General features: G+C 36.9%; 1 protein-coding gene across 2 annotated transcripts in view; it reads left to right on the top strand.

Moving 5' to 3' along the window:
* LOC129769334 (uncharacterized) overlaps window positions 1-10,586 on the top strand; it is a 25,790-nt gene extending 15,204 nt beyond the window's left edge. Inside the window, exons 6-10 of one of the 2 annotated variants that reach the window (XM_055771541.1) lie at window positions 8,096-8,475; window positions 8,536-8,788; window positions 8,862-9,028; window positions 9,088-10,095; window positions 10,167-10,586. In XM_055771541.1, the coding sequence (XP_055627516.1) occupies window positions 8,096-8,475; window positions 8,536-8,788; window positions 8,862-9,028; window positions 9,088-10,095; window positions 10,167-10,325 (1,967 nt within the window). In that variant the 3' untranslated portion in view covers window positions 10,326-10,586. Of the gene's footprint in view, window positions 1-8,095; window positions 8,789-8,861; window positions 9,029-9,087; window positions 10,096-10,166 lie in introns of both variants that reach the window. The other variant, XM_055771540.1, reaches the window with a different exon arrangement.
* The last annotated feature ends 15,179 nt before the right edge of the window (window positions 10,587-25,765 follow it).

Genomic DNA, 25,765 nt, shown 5'->3' with positions numbered 1-25,765 from the left:
GGAAGTATTGGTTTGTGGTGGATAGACAAAATTTATTGTTGCATCAATTCAGTAACCATTTCGGGCAATCTTTGATAATTTTTCTAAAACTATGGATGGTTTAGTAAATCTGAGCATTTACAAACAGTAAACTTTATGTTCTCATTTTCTTCATTTATATGTTCTTTGTTTTCTCGTTCAGCGGGAATCTAATAATATTTCCAGGTAAAACTTACGAACCTAGATTCAGTTAAAATCCAGAATTATTGTTCATTTTATAGCGGCGATCGTAGTAGGCGTATCAGAAAGCTTTCGGCAACAAACTGTTTGGAAAACCTGTATCTTTCGAGGGTAAAAATTTCACGTTGATCCGTTTTGTTTTGAAAGATGCAGGATGGAAACCGAGAGAAGAAATTTAATTTTGGACAGCCACATTAAAAATCCGACGTGGTCAGATACTAAAATCGCGAAATTGCTGAAAGTGCCTAAATCGATCGTATATGATCTGCTGAAACGTTTCCATGAACGTACATCTCTTGTTCGGGTGGATCAGAGGACACTTCGTAGTGTAACTTAAGATCGGAAGCTAATGTTGAAGGTATTGAGAACACTGAAGGCAAACCCGGGATTCTTGGACTACGAAATCGATAAAAAACAACTCTAATCAAAGTACCACTCGAAGATCCGTATGCGGAAAGGTTATCGTAATTTCCATGCCTGCAAGCAACTAAACAGGACGCTGAAGCAGTACTTGGTGGTCAAAAGACGCACTCGATAGTTGTAAAACAAGGTTCTGACCAAGTACATACATACATGCTGATGGGTGACGAAACGTACGTGAAGATGGATTTTGGACAGCGTCCAGGTCTGAAATTCTCTAAGGCTACCATCATAAAAACTGTCCCCAGCAAAGTTAAGTTTGTGTTCGCTGATAAATTTGCCACGAAGTTCTTTGTTTGGGAAGGGATTTGCAGCTGTGGAAGAAAACCAAGGTTCTCGTTACAAACAAGACAATGGACTCGAATATGTATAGGGAACAGTGCCTGCAGAAACGTCTTCTTCCAAAGGATCACAAAGATCTGGTGAAGTTTTGGCCAGATTAGGCAAGCTGCCACTACTGTCGTGTAGGTTCCTACGAGTAATAAATAAAAATGTACATATAGTTCGAGTGTTTTTGAACGAGTTTTCTCAGTGACCTTCTCAGGTCAGGAATAATACCTACAAACTGCTCATAACTCAGGGCCCTCAATTGACCATCTTTGTGTGTTATTCTAGCTACTATGTCCACGTTTTAAGGAGGGTTAAAACTTTTCAGTTCATTCGCTTCTATCAGTTATCTTTTGTATTGTTGCTGCCTTGATGTTTGCAGCGTGCTACAAAAATGCGTATTTGGGATTTGCGGTATTTACGTTTGAACGCCACCGCAGCGCAATTTTCATTTTGAATTCATTTTTTCGTAATCAAATGTATTCTAGGGTTAATGTAATGATGACGATGTCTCCATCTAACGAGGATAAGAAACCGATGGTCCCAAGCCGCCGAGGTGATGCAATCTGAGTCGACCGCCGACCAACCGTCGGAAGCGGCGGTCTCTCGCAAGCAAACCTGTGTTCCATCGATTGCCCGGTTAATTTAACACATATAAGACGACCCTTCAGTTTGGCAGTCAGACGGCACACGTTTGTCCGGTACATTACGTTTGCCCGGTTACCGCGAGTGGTAATCAGCCTTGATCCCCAAAAGGTATGTTTTGTGTTGGAGTCACCAGCGACGATAAATCGGTGTACAGCTCAGCTCTAATTCAAACTCAATCCTCCCTCAATTCTGCACAATCGAAAAATCTATATAAATAAAAATGTAAGGCCAAATGCGCGCGAAGCGCGAAATCCGTGGAAGAAATCGTTCGATTTGAGCCATCTATATTTTGTTGTGTTCGTCTCTGCCCTTAGATTAATGATATGGTGAGAATTTTGAGGTGAGGTTCTCTAATGTCATCTTGAAGCGCTGTGATCTGTTCAGACTCGGAAAGGGTCTCCTCAGAGGGTGGTAGAATCGAGCACCCCATCATTCGAGAAAATGGAGAGCAGTTGAGAGGTAAAGACACTACTACCGGGTCTCACAGGAATCCCACGGAACGAATAAGTCTACCCGCTTGTTAACGAAGGACGAAGAGGCATGGGTAGATATACATGAGAACCATAATAGAAGATTGAACCATCCCATTCTCCTTGCTTGGGAGACTGAGTGAAATCGGGATAAGGGTATGCAGCTTCGAAAAATAAAAGCATCGCCGCCTCGATGGAAGAAAAGAGCCAACACGTATGGACAAAGAATTCTCTCCTATCTTTGTATTGGACACTAGCAGACCCGGCAAACTTCGTCCCGCCCAAAATTTGTTTTGGTTATCAATACTCAAACATTCACGTTTTCTTATTAAGTGCAAGTTCATGAGTCCAATCGCAGAACTGTTAATTGATTGATCTTCTAATCGACCCCGTTGAATTTACTGTTTGCTAAAAAATTCATAGTAATTTTACCAAAACTCGTCATTATATTATCAGATTATTTTCAGACACAATTCTCGTTCAAGATTTTTCAACCACTTGCAAATAACATGTTTCTCCGTTGCATGGAATAAATGTTTGATACAGAAATTTGAGAGAATAAAGACAGACCTCTCCCCTCTTCTCCCCATATAGAAGGTGGAGGAGAGTCCATTCACCATAGAAACGTTTCGTGCCCCCTAAAATCTTCACATGACAAATTTGGCTCCAATTGCTTGATTAGTTTTCGAGTTATGTTGAAATTTGTTTTTCATTTGTATGACAGCCCACCCAAAGAGAGGGGGTGGAGAGTCTAACCACCATAGAAATATTCATTGCACCCTAAAACCTCCATATGCCTAATTTGGTTTCATTTGCTTGATTAAATCTTGAGTAATGCAGAAATTTGTGTTTCATTTATATTGCAGCCCACATATTGCGGCACAATGGGAAGTTAACCGTGGGAAAACTGAGAAAGTAACCGAGAGAATTCCTCTTAAACCAATTAGACCGGCGATATATTCCGTTATTTAACGCACGTAGTCCTTATTTAACAGATATCGCACAGCGTAGGTTTATCGCGCGTACACTTTATAGAACTCAAAGAGTCTGATCTAAGTGCACCCGTGGCCGAGTGTTTAGCGTCTCACATTATCACATTATCATTCCCGATTCCCGTTCTGTCCGTGGGATTTTTCGTCAGAGAAATTTCCTTCGACTGCACTGTGGTCACGCGCATTCTAGAGCTTGCCCCACGGAATACATTCAAGACGTGTTATTTGGCTTAAGAAATCTCAACTAAGTATTGATAAATGACGCTAGTTAATGTATACACTGAGACGGCAAAAGTTCCACAGGGAACGTTAACGCCATTCAAGAAAAGAGGCTGATTTGATTCAGTACGTTTAGTGCTATAATCAACCGATAAGGTTTGATGGCGGGTATTTCCTAGTATCAATTACTAGCCTAATTAATGGATGCGTCTGCCCACCTGGAATGATTACTCCGATTTTGCACAACACACAGTCGGTTTGGGTATTACGGTACAGACAGACGAATAAATGTTATACAGCTCAAAGTCTCTATAATCCAATTCAATACCAATAACCACCACCATTGACATCCCATGAAAACAAAAATACTTGCGTGTGTTTCAATTATACACACAACAGTCGTAAAAACACTGCATTTTGAAGGCCACCAACATTTTCACTAAAGAATTATTTCAAAGTTCGATGGATCCAAAAATTATATCTGAAAGGATATGTGTTTTCAATTTTGTTTTTGCCAGAAGAGAGCTTATTTGTAACTTTTTCCGGTCGTTCATTAAATTTTCGTGAGTTCATGCATTGTTTTTAGATAATCAAAATATGTGAACGGAAGAATTATCAAACGATTATTTTATTTTACATTTCCCTCTGAAGTTTGCATCTCTCAAGTTTACGTACTTCTCGAACCGCGAATTGGCTTGATTTGTTGAACTTCAGACATCGAGTTTCGATTTTGACATGTACGCCGAACGCATATTGCTTAATCAATAGGCAGCAATTGGTTATCAACATTTTGCCTAATCATCAAATGGTTTTCGTAGAATTTCAGTGAGTAAACGATATGAAGGCATATCCTTCAATTCAATCTTGAATAACCGAACCAGAGCGTTGTGTTCGTACCAGCTTCTGTAATCCGTGTTAGGAAAACACTTTTCGGAGTACAAAGAAAAATATGCGGGTGCAGAAGTGCTTGTAAGCTTGCATGTATCAACAACTTCAACTTCTACTTTTTATACTATAATACCCCCGACCTGCATGAATTTGCAATATCAATTTCCTCAGACGCCTTGGTTCAGAAGTCTGTGTTAGGGAAACACATTTCAGTTGAAACAAAAGTACCCCCGACCTGCATGAATTTGCAATGCCAATTTCCCCAATGACATTGGTTCTGAAGTCTGTGTTGGGGAAACACATTTCAGTCGGGAAAGAAATGATTTGTTTTGTATTTGAATTTTTCATGTTAGTTTCAACAAACTAATAAAACTCATGATCAGACACAGCAGGTCCTAAACAATTCATATGCATTGAAAGCTTCAGCAGAATGACTATTTTGCAATGACTTTACGGGAAATTTGCTCTGGCTGCTTTAAAATGGGAGTTGTTAACACAAAAAGGCTCAAAAATGGATAGTTTTTGTTTTTTTCGCCCTCAAAAAAATCAGGTATGTTGCTAGACATCAGAACAAGTTTCCACGTAAGGTTAGAAGCAAGGATGGAAAACAAGGGAGCATGATGTGATTTACGATTAATCGCAAACTGCACAGATCGTAATTTGTGCAAACTGCGACTAACTATTAATCCTCACCCATCATAACCAAATGATTTTCTCTTGGTAACTCTGAGTTGACCAAAGCATTGCTAGACTGAAACTAGTTCGAATAATTGAGTTACTCTCCTTCCTCGTTTTGTTTTCAACTCCTAACAAGAATTTGCTCCATGGGAATGAGTGTCTCTATGACGTACGATTCTCGCTCTCTCGTCCGGGCGTTCAATTTTCCTTTCAGAGCGCGTTTACTTCGATGAAACTGGGTAAAAAAAAAAGCGCTACAGCAGACAGGACGACTTTAATGTTTCATGTTTCACAGAGGATTTCTCAGATGGTGTTTAAATTAATCGAGAGACTACAAACAATAATCCCCCTCAAATCACTAATTTTATGAGTTAATGTAAATGCGTTATTGGCCAAGGCTATTACGACATCGAACACGTGGTCTTGCGAGATATATTTTTCCGCCTGCCCAAATACAGACCACTTTTTTCGGGGCCGAGTAAACTGGTGTCTAGAAAAGACCTTGATTACCTTGAATTAATCAAAAAACATAAATTAGCGCAAATATGTCCACATGTGTTTTTTTGTTTGAGCACGTAAATATTTGCTCATAATTTTTTTGGATTGTGGCACTCTACATAATTTGTATGCAGATAGACTATCCACAGTTTGTGGGGGGATGGAATTCTCATACAACTCAAATGGATAATGATTATCTGCCATCACAAAGCTGAGAAATTTTTTGACGTTTTGTTTTACTATTGATTCATTAAAAAAAAGCTTTATTTTTAAATGTTTTCTTATCCTGAGACTGGCTCACCATATTGCACTGCTACTAAAACCCTAGGCTAACTTCAAGGATATTTTTTATTCATTTTCGGCGAATAATCAATAGAGTGCCGTGTTATGAAACATCAGAGTAATAGCAAAAACAATATTACGATCATAAGGTGTTGGACAGGTTATTCCAGACGACAATGGAATATATTCCATCTGATCATCTTTAGAAAGGTTAATGACCTTCAAAGGATAAATTTATCTTGTTCATGACTTCCAGTCGGACGTTTATTCGCTCTGATAGTAATTGTGTGGTCCTCACAAAGCATATATTCCAATGCCGCCAGTTCACTGAAATTATTCGCATACCGTTTGATGATAAGATAGGATGTTGATAATCATTTGCTGCGATACCTATTGTTCCAACAGTATTCATTCGACAATATGAAGACTGAATACCTGAAATTAACCAGATTCAACCATGCAAATCTGCGGTCAAAGCAGTATGTACACTTGAGAGATGCAACAAGTTTGAAGAAATTTAAAAAAAACATTAGTCGTTCGATAAATCTACTGCCACATATGTCGGAAGTCCACGATACATGAATATCATACGTCCATACTATTTCATTACATTTATTCGCAACGAAGAACGTAACCACACAGAATTGAATTAATCAAATATGTGATCCGTTTTATCTACAAAATAAAAAAGGGTCTGAAATTCAATCGAATTCGAAAGGTGTTTCGTGAAGTCACTAATTGAATTACTATTGGAAAAATTATTTGGAGAGAAATATGAATGTTCAGAATTATTGGAATCTAAAAACGATTTTGGGCGGGATGAGATTCGCCCAAATCTGCTGGTAATAAAATTAATCAATTGCATCCATTACCCGTCTGCTGTTTATCGGGCGGGAGACGACAGCAAAATAAAATCGACACGAGACTGAGTCAGCCACTCACTGCGGTCTGTGCAATAGAGAATTAAAAATCCCTCGATGAGTGTCGTAAGATTTCAGTTGATCGTCTCTTGTTATACTTTCCGATCAAGAACTCATCATCCGCTCTATGGAATGGGATTAATCGTTTGTGGCTTGCACTCACGATAAAACTTGAGTAGTAGAAGTAATGCCTCGAGAGTGCAAGCAGTGGGGATTCCGCTCTCATATTGCTTTTTTGAGATCTTGGTAGCTCACCGTTCCAAGTATTCTCTCTGTGTACATATGAAGAATAGGGCGCTTGCAGCGTGCATATGTATTAGTGATCTGTTGGGCAGGCAAAAGTGATCGCTCCATAGGAATTATATGGAGCGACAAGATTGAGCTTTGTTTAAATAATTATTTTAGCGAAATAGTTATAAAGATTACGCGCTAATCTATATCAATAACATGCGAATATATGTTTCTTCACATAAAAATATTTACTTTTAGCGTCAAAGCCATACACACGGGGAAAAATAGAAATTTCTGTTTTGGCCATGATTCATATCAATGGATGCAGATTGATTATTCAAAAATTTTCACAGAAATAGTGCAAACTGCACATTGCGATTGTATAGCCGGATTAGGTGAAGTGTGCTCCCATTTAGGCTTTAAGCTTTTTGCTGGTCTCGTGAAAGAATAAACTATAATGAATATTCGTGTGCAGATATCCTTAATCGGCGGCTAGTTCCGCCAAAAAAGCAGTTGATTATGTTGAAATTAAGGACATTTTCAGCCTGAAATATCAACCAACTCTCAGATATGATTTCCGAGTACCCGAATGCTCTGCGGAGAAGCTAAATACGTTTATAAGAAAATTTATCGGAAACGGAAAAAATCCATCGATTGACCAATTCATGGAAATACAAGGAAGCATTCAAACGTGAGCTCGAGACTCTGTGACTTTGATCTAGGTGCGAAAATGTTGATAATCCTTTTCTGCCAATTTTTCGATTCCAATCTAATGGGAGAGTCGCTCAATGAACATCGCGAAATAGGTGCTAGTAAACTAAATAATATGCGTTACACAAAAACTCTTGTTCATAAAATAGCTTGCCTAACTGTTTCACAAAGTTCATGTTAGCTCTATGCACTATTAGAATGACCGTAACTCTATTTAAATCATCTACAAGAACGCCGATTGATAAAAATCCGCTTCTGCTGCATAGACACTACGAATGTAAACAAGCGAATGTGTGCCCAACACATGCTCTGCATGTATGTGTAGCAAGAGCCCTATAAAAGAGACTCGCCTGCTGGGGGTGATTTAAAAACATCCGACTAGAGGGATATACTTATTCATTGATCGTTGAATGTGATTTTTACCATCCCTGGTTAGAAGTGATAATTTATTGTTAAAGAAGAGAAAAAAATAAAATCGTTGGTGGCAATATAGATGCCGGTACCCGTTATGGGTTAAATATTTTTTGTTGTTTTCATAAGAAACCAAATTGTGTATAGTGGTCCTAAAATATTCCATTCCTCTCTTTTTCAGTTGTAAACAGCAATCGACAAAGCGTCAATAAGAACGACTACGTTCTGATCATATTCAACGATAGTACCAACGGGAGGGAGGTACGGATACCAGCCGTGGTGACCTCTCGACGCCACCAGAGTCAGTATGCCGCTGAGAACGGTCTCAAATTCTACCACTGTACGGTGGAAGCCACCAAAACTATGCTCTCTGAACAGATACGCAACGGAAACGCTCTCAATTATCGCATCTTGTCAATCACTCAGATCAACATGCACATGCGACAGTTTCACGCACTGTTCAATCTGCAGAACACGCTTCTGCTGAGAAATATACTCTCGCCGAGAAGTAATTGTTACACTCCCGTTAGAACTCTGGATCCTCGCACCTACAAGGGAAAGGTATGTATGGAGCAGCAGTTCCCCCAAGAATACGAATTACTAACAACATATATCCGAAAGGAGGTACTCAACAAGCAACAGGGTGATACTTTGCTGACCGTTTTCCAAGAGTGTTTGGATATGACTCGACCGCACATTATGCTAATCCAGGGACCACCGGGTACCGGGAAATCAAGACTGATATGCAACCTACTGATACAACTGCACCAAGGAATGCCGAAGGAGAGCCGACTGAAAATACTCGTTTGTGCCCAATCGAATACTGCTGTAGATGTGATAGTGCTCAAGCTGTTGAAGTTGTTTAGACTGTTGAGTAAGTTTGCAGCAGATTAGTGTATAACAAATGGTTACAATACGTGTGTTTGTTTTTGTTTGGTCTGTTTCAGGTCGAGACAAACAATGCAATATACTAAGGACAGGAACACCGAACAAAGTCAATAGTGAGTGTAAAATTGTGTTTTTGGATTATATTGCCCGCAAACATGTTGATGAACAGATCAAGCGCCGCAAGTTGAGGGATGAGGATCCTATATATGAGACATACTTTTCCGAGGTGAGTACCCGTAAAATGTTTGATGAATCGTCTCCCTGTTAACATTTGAGCATTTGCAGAAAGAATCTTTCGAACGTAAAATTAAACACCTGCAAACAGAATTGCAGAGATGTAACGGATACCAGAGTGTCCAGAGCGTGCGCGTTCAGGAAGAGATCCGCGAGTTGCAGGAGCGTTTGGAACGAGTAAAACAGTTACTGCCAGAGTACGTGGACAGCATGGATCTGCACGACGATAATCGTCGCAACCTGGAGATGGGAATCAAAAAGCAACTTGTTTCGAAGGCCGATATAATATGCACGACTTTGGGAAGTTGTGGTAGTTTGACGGATTATAATCAGGCGATGAAATTCGATGTGTGCATCATTGACGAAGCGACTCAATGCACGGAAATTGCGTCCTTTACACCGCTCCAGTACGATGTCAAGAAGCTCATTCTAGTCGGAGACGTGAAACAACTTCCACCGCTAGTGCTTGGTAAAGAATGTGCGGAGGCTGGTTTGAAGAATTCGCTGTTCGCACGGATTCAGAACTCTTTCATCGGTACCCATCTGGAGGGAGTAAAAACGCTTACCACGCAATATCGCATGCATCCGGAGATTCTAAAGTGGCCGAACGAATATTTCTACGATGGCAAGCTGACCAGTGAACCGAAGTCTACAAGCTTCAACAGTTTTCCTTTCAAGCCGTACACGGTTTTCAGCCTGGAGTATCAGCAGAATATGACACAGATGGAACATCAAATTTATAACAACGATGAAATTCAGTTTGTGTTAAAATTGCTAACTGAAATGATTCAATATTGTGAACGGCATACTTCGATCGCTATAATCACGCCTTATACGCGACACAAGCGAGAATGTGAAAAATTCCTGTTCAAGAAGAAAATAACGCAAGTGTCGGTATTGTCCATCGATTCCGTGCAGGGTCAGGAATATGACGTTGTTATCATATCTTTGGCCCGAACGGTTGGTACGGGATTTCTGGACAGTCCTCAGCGTTTGAATGTAGCGTTAACGCGTGCAAGGAAGTGTCTTATCATGTGTGGAAACTTTTACGATTTGAAGGTATACATGTTGCGTATTTCTTCCAGTTCTACTTGATGTTGATTAACTTTTTCGAATTTCTCACCGAAAAGGATGTTCCGGTGTGGTCGGCCTTGCTTCAGGATGCTGAGGATCGAAAGTTGCTGTATCACATAGAGGACGACGATGGGTACGACGATGATGTAAATAGTTTTGTAGAAAAGGTGATGAAACACTTAAGAAAGCCACTTACCGGCGATGCCAATCACTAGAACCATAGGTGCGAAAGATAAAATTTAAGAAATCATGCCAAAAATTCGAACTTCCGAATAGTCATCTGTTCCTACATGAGAACGAATTTAACGTTTGCCTCGAGATTCAGATGCTAAGCCTTAGCGTACGCAGTATTGTATTCTTTAATGTAGTTCGCGATTAACTTTATTTTATTTTTGTTCAGTGCTATATTTTTCTGAGTTCAGAAAAAAAATCGTGTAATCGAGACAATACTCTAAAAATAGAAACGCTATTTTAAATGGGAACCGTCATAAAATGCTCAAATCCGAAATCCCTCACTCTCTGTCGATATGTTTCACTGCAAAGGCTCATCTTTCATGTCGTGATATCATAGCTTGTCACTCAAATATATCAAAGACATGTAATTAGGGTCCGAGTCGTAATCCTAGATCAAAAGATAAGAGTAAACTTTGGAACGGAATCGAGGCAATATCCGAAATACGTCCTGGTTCAGTTTAAACTAAATTTATTATCTAAATCCAATCAGGCCCATAAATTTATTCCGCAAATAAAAAGAAATTAGTCATTCGGTTCCAATCTGACGCTTTATTGATAGTATTTTCATTTTACCACGCTCGTACCGGGCTCTGGGTTGCATCCGTCAGAATCCAGGTATTCCTATCGTGCTTTTTCATTGACATCTGCTTGTGTCGGGGATGGGTCTTACAAATAACGTACAGCCGCTCCTGTCGGGTAACGAAGTAACAATCCTTGCAGCGACGTTTCAATCTGCCTTTCACCTTGAAGCCGCTGGCATGGCTCAAAAGTGGACCGCTTGTGGGCAAGAGCAGGGAACTTGCGTTTGGCTCAAGAAGAAATTGACGCGAGCATTGATTAGCCAGTGGGGAGCTGATTCGAGCTGCCGCAAGCAGGTGAAAGGAGCAACCCGCACTGCGCGAAACCTTTCCAAACGATTCGAACGAAGGTAAGCTAGTTATTAACCGATATCCGGATAGAAGTTTCCACATCTGCAACAGATAGCCAAATTCATTATTGTCGGTCAAAACGAAGATTGTTCAACGAATATACTTTTATGTAGTGCAAATAATATTATATCACAAAAATCTTGTTCAAATTTTTTTGACAGTTGTGGCATGGAATATAAAAAGAACCAAGGCGTCTAGAAAATATTTTAAGGTGAGGCCGTTTCGACACTAAGTTGGGTAGGGGAGCGGTATATGAAAACAGTACGGAAGAAAGCAGAAGAGGAATTATTTGCCTGTAGCGTGAAAGAGACAGACTAATCACGAGCGAGCTTCGGCACTAGCGTATTGTGTTTTGTTTACAAACAAAACACAGTAGACTTCCAAGATGGCTGAAGCAAGGCGCCTAGAAGTATATACTAAGGTGGGCCAACTTGCTAAAACCACTCTTCAGCCATCTTGGAAGTCTACTGTGTTTTGTTTGTAAACAAAACACAATACGCTATTGCCGAAGCTCGCTGGTGATCAGAGTGTCTCTTTCACGCTACAAGCAAATAATTCCCCTTCTACTTTCTTCCTTGCTGTTTTCATATACCGCTCCCTTAACCAACTTAGTGACGAAACGGCCTCACCTAGTACCATAGACCCGTCTTGGGCTGAAGAGTGGTTTCAGCCAAGACGGGTCTATGGTACTAGGTGAGGCCGTTTCGTCACTAAGTTGGTTAGGAGAGCGGTATATGAAAACAGTACGGAAGAAAGCAGAAGGGGAATTATTTCCTTGAAGCGTGAAAGAGACAGACTGATCAGGAGCGAGCTTCGGCACTAGCGTATTGTGTTTTGTTTACAAACAAAACACAGTAGATTTCCAATATGGCTGAAGAGTGATTATAGCAAGTTGGCCCACCTTAGCATATACTTCTACGCGCCTTGGTTTCAGCCAAGACGGGTCTATGGTACTAGGTGAGGCCGTTTCGTCACTAAGTTGGTTAGGGGAGCGTTATATGAAAACAGCACAGAAGAAAGTAGAAGGGGAATTATTTGCTTGTAGCGTGAAAGAGACAGACTGATCACGAGCGAGCTTCGGCAATAGCGTATTGTGTTTTGTTTACAAACAAAACACAGTAGACTTCCAAGATGGCTGAAGAGTGGTTTTAGCAAGTTGGCCCACCTTAGTATATACTTCTAGGCGCCTTGGTTTCAGCAAGTTGGCCCACCTTAAGATATACTTCTAGGCGCCTTGAACAGAACATTGCACTTACATTGGAATATACTACTAATATTCTAAATTCACCCAGTTTATTTAGCACAGATCTATACACACTTACACTGAGGAACAATATTAGTAACTTAGGCTACGAAATGTATAATAATACACTGAGAGAAATAATTTTTTGGTACATGTTACCAATTCTCATTTTCTACCCTACTAATCATTAGTACATGCTATGAAAGCAAAATGGTAGGCACAAATGCCAAACGAACTACGATTTGTTGGTCCAACATATGTACAATATCAGTGAAAATGGTGCTTCTTATTTGTGATGATTAATTTTCAATTTAAAAGTTGTATTTGTTTTCATGTAACTCCAAATGAAAACAAATACAATAATATTTAATATTTAGAATACATTATAATTATAACGTATAACTTATCCTATTGTAGCATGATTTCAAATCCGATTCCTAACCCATTTCAAAACCCATTCTAAATCCCATACCAAACTCCATTGTCAACTCATTCCCATAAGAAGTTAATTGTTTTCTAACAAATGACTCATGCGCAAGCACTTCAATGTTTACCATTCCCACAAGCATAACTGCACTTCAATGTATACCATTCCCACAAGCATAACTGCATAACTTCGTTAATTACTTTTCTCCCACAAATATCCATCACCCATAAAAACTAGCCACATGCGCTTGCGGTATGAATGCATTCTTACATCATATCGCGCGCAGTTGATGGCGATAAACTTAAAACCAAAACAGACCTAGTTCTGTTCCGATGAAATATGCGACAGTTTACAAAGTCGTAACACTTTACGATTTCCCATGAAATCGATATGCGCGCTTACGCGCAGTAAGCATTTTTTATTCTTGACCCCAATCACATCGAACACTGCATTCGATTGATTGGCTATTTTTCTATGCCTTGGCTCCTCCCAACAAATTAAAGAACTCTACATAATTATTGGAAAAAAGGTTACCTTAAGACTTTCATGTTTAATATTAAGTTAGTTCTAGAGACACACTTCGCGCGAACGGTCGCGTGGAGTTTTAACTAATAAAGGGCTAAGTCCTTTTCCTACTTAAATAAACGGAAGTGTTATTCTATAGAAACAAAAGAGAAGTGTTTTCAATAGTGGAAAGAAAAGTGACCAAATAGTAAATGGGTCCCAGGTGGAATCCCCAAAAATAGGAAATGGCGACCGTGTGACATCGAGCAAAGCAATCAGCCAAATCCACACGGGTAGACGTGAACTGTGATGTCGTGATACATTGAATGATGAAAAAAAATTTTTTTGAAAAATTAAAAGTGAGTGATAGACGCTGATCAACAAGTGCGCTAATTCGCTAACCGAATAGCTGAAAGTCTAAGTCTAAGCAAGTAGATATGGAACAAAGTGAGTGATAGACGCTGATCAAGTGCGCTAATTCGCTAACCGAATAGTTGAAAGCTGACAGGTTAAAGAACACATATGACGCACGAAGTGAATTGCGTTGAAGACCGAAGAAAAGTGAATGAAAGACAATAGCAGTGATTTAAAAACAAAAAAAAACAACAACTGACAAGAAAATCGCCAAGATGCGTGAGTCTTTGTGTGTATGCAACGTGAAGTGAATATGCATTCAATTAAACAAAAATCAGAGCATAAAATATCAATGGATCGTACGAAAGCGAGAGTAGCGGTCAGTGAAATTGTGTAAAGACCGCCCCAGCCACCTGACCAGCCAGAATAAATAGTATGTACAAGTCAAGAAGTATTCGAAAAAATGGCCTTCGATTAGAACCCAACTGGACACTTCTGGAAGGATCTGGTGAAAGCAACGTTCCAGCAGCAAGCAGAGTGAGCAGTAAAAGCAGCGTGAGCAGCAAGCAGCGTGAGCAGCAAGCAGCGTGAGCAGCGAATCAAGCGACGGTGGTCCAAGGACAGTTCTCAAGTAAATGATTAAAATTGTTTTTTATATCTGTAGATTGTACTCGAGGGAATGCAAATAGCACCCAACAAAAAAAAAAACCCTATACAAAACAAAACAAAATTGAGCGAAGTTAACTTCAAGAATTTTTTTTTATTACACAAAAATGATATGATGAAATAAGAGTGATTTACACAAAAGAAACACAAAAAGGGAAGACTTAATAAATGAAATACAAGTAGATCATATACAATTAAATAATTGTTATCATTTAAATTGCAGTAGTAATTAATGAAATACGAATGTAATACGAATATTATTATATTTTTTTTCCGCTAAAAACGAATATTAAGGAAACAAACTAACATGGGATTAATTAATACAAAGAAGGTCACAAATTCAGGAGACCCTCAGGTTACGGTCCTTAACTATCTTGAACAACATTCGCAGTTTCACGAGACTAATGAGACTATCCTGTGTTCTAGTTATCGTACTATTGCTTGCGATTGCAAAAATTTATAAATCATATAAAAATTGTACCCGATCGGAAGCTCTGAGAGCAGCAAGATCTGTTGCTGGATTACAGCAGACAGCTTGAAATATACATATATAAACCTTATTTTTTTTTGTAATTTTTTTTTGTAATTCTGATAAAAGTACGAATACGAAAATGATTAAAGACGAGCTCCAAGAGTTCCTAGAATTATTGGATGCGGTTAGCAAGGGCAAAGGCGAAGGACCTTTCGCACCCGATAATGAAGTATTTGAACACTGCAATAATCCTAATACATGGGAAGATGTACTAGATAGAATCGATGAATTACCTGGAGATGATCCAATCACTTGGTTAAAACTCCCAGGGCAAAAGGAAAGAAGAAAGCAGAGATTAGCTAACAAACAAAATAAGAATCAAAAGAAATACTAGTTAATAAACAGAAAAGGCATTATAATCGCAATATCTTGTATTTTATTATCATGAAAGAACAAATACTATACGAAGTGAATATATAATGAGTTGTGTTGGAGTCGTATAATTAAATTTGTTGGAATTGTGTGTTAAATGGACCAACTGAAGGAAATTGAATCATATCTTAAAAAGGAATACCAGAATTTATATAAAAATAAAAACAGACCACGAACATTGCATAATATAGAATCTAAAAGGCAACAATTGCAAGAAAATATAGCCAAATATAGAACTGTATTAAAATCGTTTGAATATCGACTTGGAGCATCAGTTTGGAATGATGAAGTTGAAACTTATGGTGCACTGAAACAAATATACCAGAAAGCCATAAAGATTTTAGATGAATCAGAAGTAATACAAAGGGAATACGATAGTGAACCGGAAACATATGGAAAATCCAGTTGTTCGTTACACCCTTTTAAATTAAACACTGAAGACTCATTATTAAGAGTAGAAAGCGAAATTAATTTGATTAAAAAGAGAATCAAATTAAAAATACTAGTAAAAATTTTAATTTGGTATTTTAAAACACATAAACCAAGCAAAATGGCATTAAGCATTAAAACAGCTGCTGAATTGGCAACACTAATACCCACCTATGATGGAAGTCCAGGTGGAGTAAGATGTTTTATAGATGCAGTTAATCTAACTAGTACTATAGTACCAGAGGAAAATAAGGCTGCAGCTATTCAAATAATCTTGACGAAATTGAGTGGTAAAGCGAGAAATTTATTCTCCGCCACCCCAACTGATTATGACGAAATCACAACGCGAATAAAATCAAATTGTGAAGAAAAAGGGACTTCTGATTTAGCAGTAGCTAATCTGAAAAATTTGAAATTGAAATCTGTTAATGAAATCGAGAATTTTACAAAACAACTCGAGGTTCTAACAGATAAATTGAAAGACACTTATATTAGAGAACAAATTCCTGACAATGTGGCTAAGAAAATGTCTCAAAAGACAGCCATTCAGACCCTTATAAATGAAACATCAAATAAGGAAACAAAAATGATGCTGAAGATTGGTAAATTTGATAATCTCCAAGAAGCCATCAATGTCATGGTGGAGAATGAGAAAACGGAAAATAGAGACACAAATGCAGTAGTACTGCATTCGACTAAAAACAGTCAACCGAACAATTATGGTCAGAATAATAACAAATATATAAATCGCAATTCTAACCGTAGAAATTCGATGATGAACGACAGATTTAACCAGAGAAATTATTTTCAAGGCAGATATCAGAATAGATATCCAAATAACAACAGAAACTTCAATCGTAATTGGCAACAATATCCCGTTAGTAGAAATTTCAACCAAGGCTCACAACAATACCCTTCTCAAAGAAATTTCAACCAAAATATTATTAGAAACCCTAACGGAACTTTCAATAGAAACAGCATTCCAACAAGAATGTACGTTGCTAATCAGCATGACATTCCTCGACTGAATAATCATACAAGCAATAATCGATTTTATCCACAGAACGAATCAGATAATAATTGCCAAGCTTTGATACCGTTCAACAACAATAATACAAATAACCATAACAATCAACCGACACAATCAGGAAATTACAATCCCGATTATTTTTTAGCCAACCAGTAACAATTGAGCACAGATGTCGACTAACTGGGCAATTGTTACGGTCAGGCTCACCGATTTTGACAATAAATTTAAATGCATCAAACTTTATTCAGGTCAAAGTGCACATGACTGGAAACAAAGTATGCAATCTGATCATAGACACCGGTGCAGATATTTCGTTGTTTAAAGCACGAAATATTCTCCCAAATCAACCTGTAAATATTAATAATAAAATAAAATTAACCGGAATTACGGAAAATAGCGTAGAAACTATAGGAATAACAACTACAGCTATGTGTTTTAATAATACTTTAACTTTAAATCATGATTTTCATCTAGTTACCGCAGACTTACCAATACAAGCAGACGGTATACTAGGACGAGATTTTTTAACAAATTATAAGTGCTTAATAGATTACGAACATTGGCTACTTACCTTTAATATAGCTAATGTACAAATTTCAATACCAATTGAAGATAATTTAAAAGAAGGCTTCATGTTACCAAGCCGAAGTGAAGTAGTTAGAAGGATACCGTATTTGAATATTATAGAAGATATGGTAGTTCATTCAGAAGAAATTTATCCAGGAGTTTTCTGTGGAAATACTATAATTTCACCAGCAAAACCCTATGTAAAATTTGTAAATACAACAAGCAAACCTTTGTATATACACTATTCAGAATTTAAACCTACTTTAAGTATTTTAAATAATTACTCAATACTTAATAGTAATAACAAAAAATTTAATAGTAATAGATTCGATGAAATTTTCAAAACCATTGATACAGGAAAAATTCCCATATATGCTAAAGACAAGTTTAAAAATTTAATTAGTAGATATCAAGATATATTTTGTCTTCCGGAAGAGGAAGTGACCCAAAACAATTTCTATTCGCAGAATATCGTTCTGAACGACATAGTTCCAGTATATATTCCTAATTACAAGACAATTCATGCTCAACATAATGAAATAAATAGACAGGTGAATAAAATGTTAGAGAGAAATATAATCGAACCCTCGGTTTCACCATATAATTCACCAATTCTTCTAGTACCAAAAAAATCTTGTGATAATGACAAGAAATGGCGTTTAGTTGTCGACTTCAGACAACTAAACAAGAAAATTTTAGCAGACAAATTTCCTCTACCAAGAATTGATGATATTTTAGACCAACTTGGAAGAGCAAAATATTTTTCAACTTTAGATCTCATGTCAGGATTTCATCAAATACCTTTGGATACTGAGTCTAGAAAATTTACAGCATTTTCAACACAAAACGGACATTATCAATTTACGAGATTACCGTTTGGATTAAATATAAGTCCAAACAGTTTTCAACGCATGATGACCATAGCAATGGCCGGTTTAACTCCAGAAATATCTTTCATTTATATCGACGACATTATCGTCACGGGATGTTCAGTTAATCATCACATTTCAAATTTGACTCAAGTTTTTGAACGATTAAGATTTTATAATTTGAAGCTCAACGCTCAAAAATGCAAATTCTTTAGCACAGAAGTTACATTCCTAGGTCATAAAATAACAGAATATGGCATGTTACCGGATGATACTAAATTCTCAGCAATTCAAAATTATCCAATTCCAAAAAATGCAGATGAAGTTAGAAGATTCGTTGCATTTTGTAATTATTATCGAAAATTTGTACCAAATTTTGCATTGATTGCAAATCCTCTTAACCAACTTCTGAAAAAGGATTCAAAATTTATTTGGACAGATAATTGCCAAAATGCATTTAACATATTACGAAATTCATTAATGTCACCTAGATTACTCCAATATCCATATTTTACGAAGCAATTTATATTAACAACAGATGCTTCAGACATAGGTTGTGGAGCTGTATTGTCACAACAAACACCAAACGGAAATTTACCAATAGCATTTGCAAGTAAAACTTTTACACCTGGCGAGAAAAATAAACCAGTTATTCTGAAGGAATTAACAGCCATACATTGGGCTATAAATTATTTCAAACCTTACCTATACGGTAGAAAATTTTTAGTGCGAACAGATCATAGACCATTGGTTTATCTGTTCGGAATGAAAAACCCAACGTCAAAATTAACCAGAATGCGTCTTGATTTAGAAGAATATGATTTTACAATTGAATATATATCAGGAAAATCTAACGTAGGAGCCGATGCTTTGTCAAGAATATAAACAACCTCTGACGAACTAAAGAAATTAAACATATTAGGAGTAAGCACGAGAGCAATGACTCGTAACATAAAAAACGACGATAGTATAGGAACATCATCTGATAAAGAGATTTCTGTACCAAGAGAACTTGATCACTTCTCTACGTACATGACAAACAACCCATCAGAAACCAACAAATTAATCAAACTTGAAACAAAAGTTGACAAAAATGAAATGAAATTTATATTGAAGAAAAATAATAAAATTCTTGCGCTAGTGCAGCAACAAATTTTCAATGGAAGTCAGACATTAGAATCTGCACTTCTAAAAGTCGAAGAATCAATGATTAAAATGAACCAAAGGAAATTAGCGCTGTCAACTAAAGATGAAATTTTTAAAATGATATCAATTGAAAACTTTAAAATATTAGCAAATGCACAAGTGTATTCAATTGAAATTATTATTTACAACCCACCAACATTTGTAACAAAAAAGGAAGATATTCAAAAAATATTATACAACTATCATAATACCCCTACTGGAGGACATATTGGTCAACATAGATTATACCTTCAAGTAAGAGAAATGTACAATTGGAGCAATATGAAAAGATCGATTGCAGAATTCATTAAGGCCTGTGAATTATGCAAACGAAACAAAATCATAAAGCATACCAAGGAAAAACAAGTTGTAACAACAACGTCATCCTACCCATTCGAAGTTATTTCCATAGACACTGTTGGACCTTTACCTAGAAGTCACAACAACAATAGATATGCAGTTAGTATTCAATGCGATTTGACAAAATATGTCGTATTGATTCCGGTACCCACAAAAGAAGCTAACGTAATTGCTAAGGCGTTAGTAGACAATTTTATTTTAACTTACGGAACGTTTTTAATTTTACGCTCTGATCAAGGAACTGAATACAATAATGAAGTCTTTGAGCAGATCTGTAAAATGCTTAAAGTCGAACAAAAATTTAGTACAACTTATCACCCTCAGACGATAGGATCGTTGGAGAGAAATCACAGGTGTTTAAATGAATACCTGAGATCTTTCGTTAACGAACATCAAACTGATTAGGATGAATGGTTAAAATTCTATTCTTTCAATTATAATACAACCCCACATTCAGATCATGGATTTACCCCTCATGAACTTATTTTTGGAAATAAAGCTAAACTACCACATGAATTATTCGAAAAAGGAACAGAACCAATATATAATTTTGAACAATATAGTAACGAATTAAAATTTAAAATACAACGATCTAACGAAATAGCAAAAGACAAGTTAATTAAGCAGAAAATTCAAAGAGTAAGCAACTCAGAAAACAATAGTAACCCAATTCATTTAAATATTAATGACAACGTTTATCTGAAAGTAGAAAACAGAAGAAAATTAGATCCTTTCTACGATGGACCATATATAGTTCAAGAATTATTAGATCCAAACTGTAAAATTTTAAACCCCAGAACAAACCATACAGCAGTAGTACATAAAAATAGAGTAATAAAAATCTAAACAAAATTCTTTTTATTTGTATTTCATTCCAAAATATATTCAACAGAAACTTTCTCATTTTGAATACATTGTTTACTTCAAAAACTATATACCTTTAGTAGTAAGCAAACATTTTGTAATGTTGAGAGAAGCCAAGGAATAATTATTTACCATGAATTTACCTGAATACCATGAATGATTTCATTGCATTACATCATTCTCCTAAAGAGGGATGGTGTAGCATGATTTCAAATCCGATTCCTAACCCATTTCAAAACCCATTCTAAATCCCATACCAAATTCCATTGTCAACTCATTCCCATAAGCAGTTAATTGTTTTCTAACAAATGACTCATGCGCAAGCACTTCAATGTTTACCATTCCCACAAGCATAACTGCACTTCAATGTTTACCATTCCCACAAGCATAACTGCATAACTTCGTTAATTACTTTTCTCCCACAAATATCCATCACCCATAAAAACTAGCCACATGCGCTAGCGGTATGAATGCATTCTTACATCATATCGCGCGCAGTTGATGGCGATAAACTTAAAACCAAAACAGACCTAGTTCTGTTCCGATGAAATATGCGACAGTTTACAAAGTCGTAACACTTTACGATTTCCCATGAAATCGATATGCGCGCTTACGCGCAGTAAGCATTTTTTATTCTTGACCCCAATCACATCGAACACTGCATTCGATTGATTGGCTATTTCTCTATGCCTTGGCTCCTCCCAACAAATTAAAGAACTCTACACAATTATTGGAAAAAAGGTTACCTTAAGACTTTCATGTTTAATATTAAGTTAGTTCTAGAGACACACTTCGCGCGAACGGTCGCGTGGAGTTTTAACTAATAAAGGGCTAAGTCCTTTTCCTACTTAAATAAACGGAAGTGTTATTCTATAGAAACAAAAGAGAAGTGTTTTCAATAGTGGAAAGAAAAGTGACCAAATAGTAAATGGGTCCCAGGTGGAACCCCCAAAAATAGGAAACTATATACAATACAATTCTACAATAATTATTGTCAATAATAATAACATAATACATAATAACGTCAATAAATCTCGTTGCAATTATTATAAGCAGTGTACAAGGGGAGATTTATAAACGCAGCCTCAACTACATCAATTTCATACGCTTTTCCATAGTCTGGAGTACTTGAATAAGTTCTCGTTTCTCTTCCTACTGCATGGCTCTGGTTTCGTCCGTATTTTGTGTTCCCATGTCTCTATGAAGAAGAAAAATACATATATTTTAATGATATAAAATATGCAATATAAAATATATGTTTACCCGAGATTTTTTTGGATAGTACAATTGTCCTGCCATTCGCTCCGTCCATTTAGTCTGAAGTTGGAGAGAAATACCAAATGATCAGTGACAAATATTAGGTCATTAATATTAAAACATCTGTTTGTTTCTCCCCGGAAATTCTCGACCAAGGAGATGTTTACATGCAATAAAACATAATAAGAATAAAACGCTTACCTCCGAATCGTTTCGTTTCCCAAAGAGAAATGGCGATTGCAAAGAGCGCACATCACAGATGTTAAGTATGACAAAAAAAAAAACAAGATTACTAATGGTATGGAGTAAAATATACGAATCTCTGGTAGGGACGTTCAATGAATCTGACATTGCTTTTACTGAATTTTGGTAATATTCACAAAAAAATTGTATATTTTACCAATGTTTTGGCTACTAAAGATTTGGTAGCTGCTTTTACTAAACTATTTTTCCAGTGTAGGATCCTTCAAGCAGCAAGTTCAAATTACTTTCAAAATCTTTAATCTTTAGTGGCAAACAAAATAGTGTTTGTACAAATTTCAAACCAAACTCAAAAAGTATCAAATATTTGACCTCCTGACAAACAGTGTACTACCACCTTTAGCGATCAAAGTGCGCTACACATACAACGTCCCATCCCCGTAAGGCAGAGAAGCCAGGCTTGAAGACATGTCTTTATTTTGAAGACATTTGACTTACTGTGAAGACATTTTGAAGACATTATGAAATACGTGAAGACATTTCAGTATGAGAGCGTATGTGAATTTTTGAGAAACATTATTTCCTCAAAATTCTAACTATTGGCCGAAAAGTTCGACATCGGCAAAATAAGTCCAAGAGAACAGTTGACGTAACGGTGACGGGACGTTGTATGCGTAGCGCACTTAATTCATTTGAATACACTGAGAGAAATAATTAGTAAATATAACAAATTTTTTGGTAAATGTTACCAATCTGTAGTCATTTTCTACCGTTCTAATTATTAGTATATTCTCGTATTGCATCTGACATTCATTTTCAATATGGTTGGTAATATCTGGGTCATGCGGATAGAATCAAATTGGTTATCAAAAAGAATTCAAAAGAAATCTCGCATAACTTTTGAAAAAGGCCAATGTAACATTTTCGTCAACTCGAGAAAAACGAAGTTGAAGACATTATTCCGCGAATTGTCTTAAAAGCTTCCGATCTTTATCGCTACTTTCACCACTAGCAGTCAAGAATAACTCTGAAAAACCAATCGTAACTGTTGTTCCGTGATTTGAGATTAAAGTTGAAGACTAGGAGCGAAAAATGTTACATTGGACGTTTTGTCTGCCCGCATTTGCACATTGGACATATTACGTTGCACGACAAAAATTTGAAACTAACTTCTAAGCAACAATCCAAATAACAGCATTTCATTCTAAAGGCGAATTATTATTGTTATCACTCGTCGAATTGCATTGAAATCGCTAACAACAACTGTAAGAAACAAAAACTCAAAACGACCGAAGTACGACTTCGTATTGTTTTGACTGCTTTGTTACTTCGGACGTTTCGGGCATCGGAGGAAAGAGGCGTCCGAAGTAACAGCCGGGTGCTTCAAATCAGATTCTGTACATTGGATATTTTTTGTATCAGTGATAAAAAGATGAAGAAGATAGATACGTGACCAATTGTTTTTGTAATGCATTCAATGATTGAAAACTAATAGCGTGCATCCATTAACTCGATTTGTTTACATTTTTTACATAGGACCTTTTCAAAAGTTACGCGAGGAATGTCCAAAGAGATCCAATAATCAGAAGAGGAAAACGAGTTACTTTTCTTGTAATGATACAATATAAAGATAAAGTATTGTTATCAAAGGTAAAATAAATCAAAATTGATAAGAATGAACGAACTACCTTTTCGCATCAATTTATGACAGCGTTCAGAATGAGAAAAATCTAGTTGATATGTTGGCAGGAACCGAAATTTGAGATAATTTAAACAAATTATAACTCAATTGTACTTCCCGCCATAATTTTTTTTATGTGTTTTCAGACGTTATAAAAACATTTTTCTTTCACTGAAATAAAAATACAAATTACACGAAATACAACATTTATTCAATTTGAGGTCATACAAAAAAAAATCAGGGTCAATAAATAATACTTAAATGAACATACTTCAGCTATCGTGCCACCGGAATCTGGTCTTCATTGAACATTTTATTGAGGCGCTGTGGAACTTCGAACTGCTTGCTCAGCTGATTCCAAAACTGAGCTTTCTGTCGCCACATTTCGTGCAATTTTTAATTAGAATAATCTGAATATATTAATCAGGATTGTATCATACGAACAGAAAAACTATCTATGATATTTGGCACAATATTATAGTGTTTTAAGTTTCGCGAAGTTTTTGAAATTTTCGGAATTTCACACTCAAAATTTACGATGTTGTCGCTACTCCATGGATTAGGATCTTCCCGGATGAAATCTACTGTATGAATATACAGTAGAACCCCGATTATCCGCGGAAATCATTTTCGTTCGTCTGGCTAGGTGACCGCGGATCAAGAAAATCGAGAATAAGGTCATTCATGACTAAAAAAGAGATGCAAACACAAAACAAAAAAAAAATTCAGCATGATAACTATGTTTTATCTTTGCAGAAAACATTAAACTATCCATTTGTAAGGTCGTGTACACTAATAGTGAAATAATGTGAAAGTCATAATCAAAACAAAACACCAAAAACCTACCTACTCATTGATAATTTCCGTGAAAGTCCATAGAATTACTATGGAACTCGCTTTCGCGGATAAACCGCACCGCGGATCATCCGCAAGCGGATAATCGGGGTTCCACTGTAGCAACAAAACAATCTACGCTACATGTTGGTGATGGACGTTGCCCTCTTGCTCGACAATCGGCCTAATTGTTGAGAGCATTTCGAAGTTTCACCAGATTCCCCTTTCGGTTGAACTGGAACAACGTATTTCTATGGTCTGCAAAAGTAAATGAATACATTGCAACACTATTAGTTTAAAATAATTCAACTATTGCACTCATTGCACGGCCACGGGAATCCTTGTTCGGAATGGGTATGTCGTCTCCACGAAAACCGACCCAGTGCATTTGTAGGAACGCATCCGAGGGGAAACAATGGAAATTTAAGCGAGCATTCGGTCCGGGGAAAAATTAAAACACTAAAATGTTGTGCCATATATCAAAGGTAGTTGTTCTGTTTGTATCATACAATCCTGATTGATACATTCAGATTATTCTATTTACAAATTGCACGAAATGTGGCGACAGTAAGCTCAGTATTGGAAATCGAAATTCATTCAGCTGAGCAAGCAGTTCGAAGTTTCACAGCGCCTCAGTAAAGTGTTCAATGGAGACCAGATTCAGGTCGCACGATAGCCGGAGTATGTTCATTTAAGTATTATTCATTGATTCTGATTTTTTTTTTATTGTACGAACTCGAATGGGATAAATGTTGCAATTCGTATTTTTTTTAATGTTACTATAACGTCCGAAAACTAACGCTGTAAGAGGGGTTGTGACGAACGCACGCCGTTGAAGGGGAAATCTTTTTTGACGTGATTCTCTCGAAACTACGCGATTTTTTTCATGCGATTAACTCAAATTTACGCGATTCTTCAAAGATTCTACGATCATTCACTGCTTCAGACGCTGCCAATTTGAAGGGGGCTGCTTCCGGGGCTTCAAGACTGACAGCTATATTTCAACACATTAAGAACCGCTCACGAGTTTTCTTGTGTTTCGCGTTCCGTCTGTTACGATGGATCACGAAATGACCTGCTACTACGCTACGTTTCTACGCTTGATGGTTAAATGCTT

Source organism: Toxorhynchites rutilus, chromosome 2 (assembly GCF_029784135.1).
Source record: "Toxorhynchites rutilus septentrionalis strain SRP chromosome 2, ASM2978413v1, whole genome shotgun sequence".
NCBI classification, from domain to species: domain Eukaryota; kingdom Metazoa; phylum Arthropoda; class Insecta; order Diptera; family Culicidae; genus Toxorhynchites; species Toxorhynchites rutilus.
Note: the sequence above shows the minus strand (reverse complement) of the source record. Positions and strands in the feature narration are given on the sequence as shown.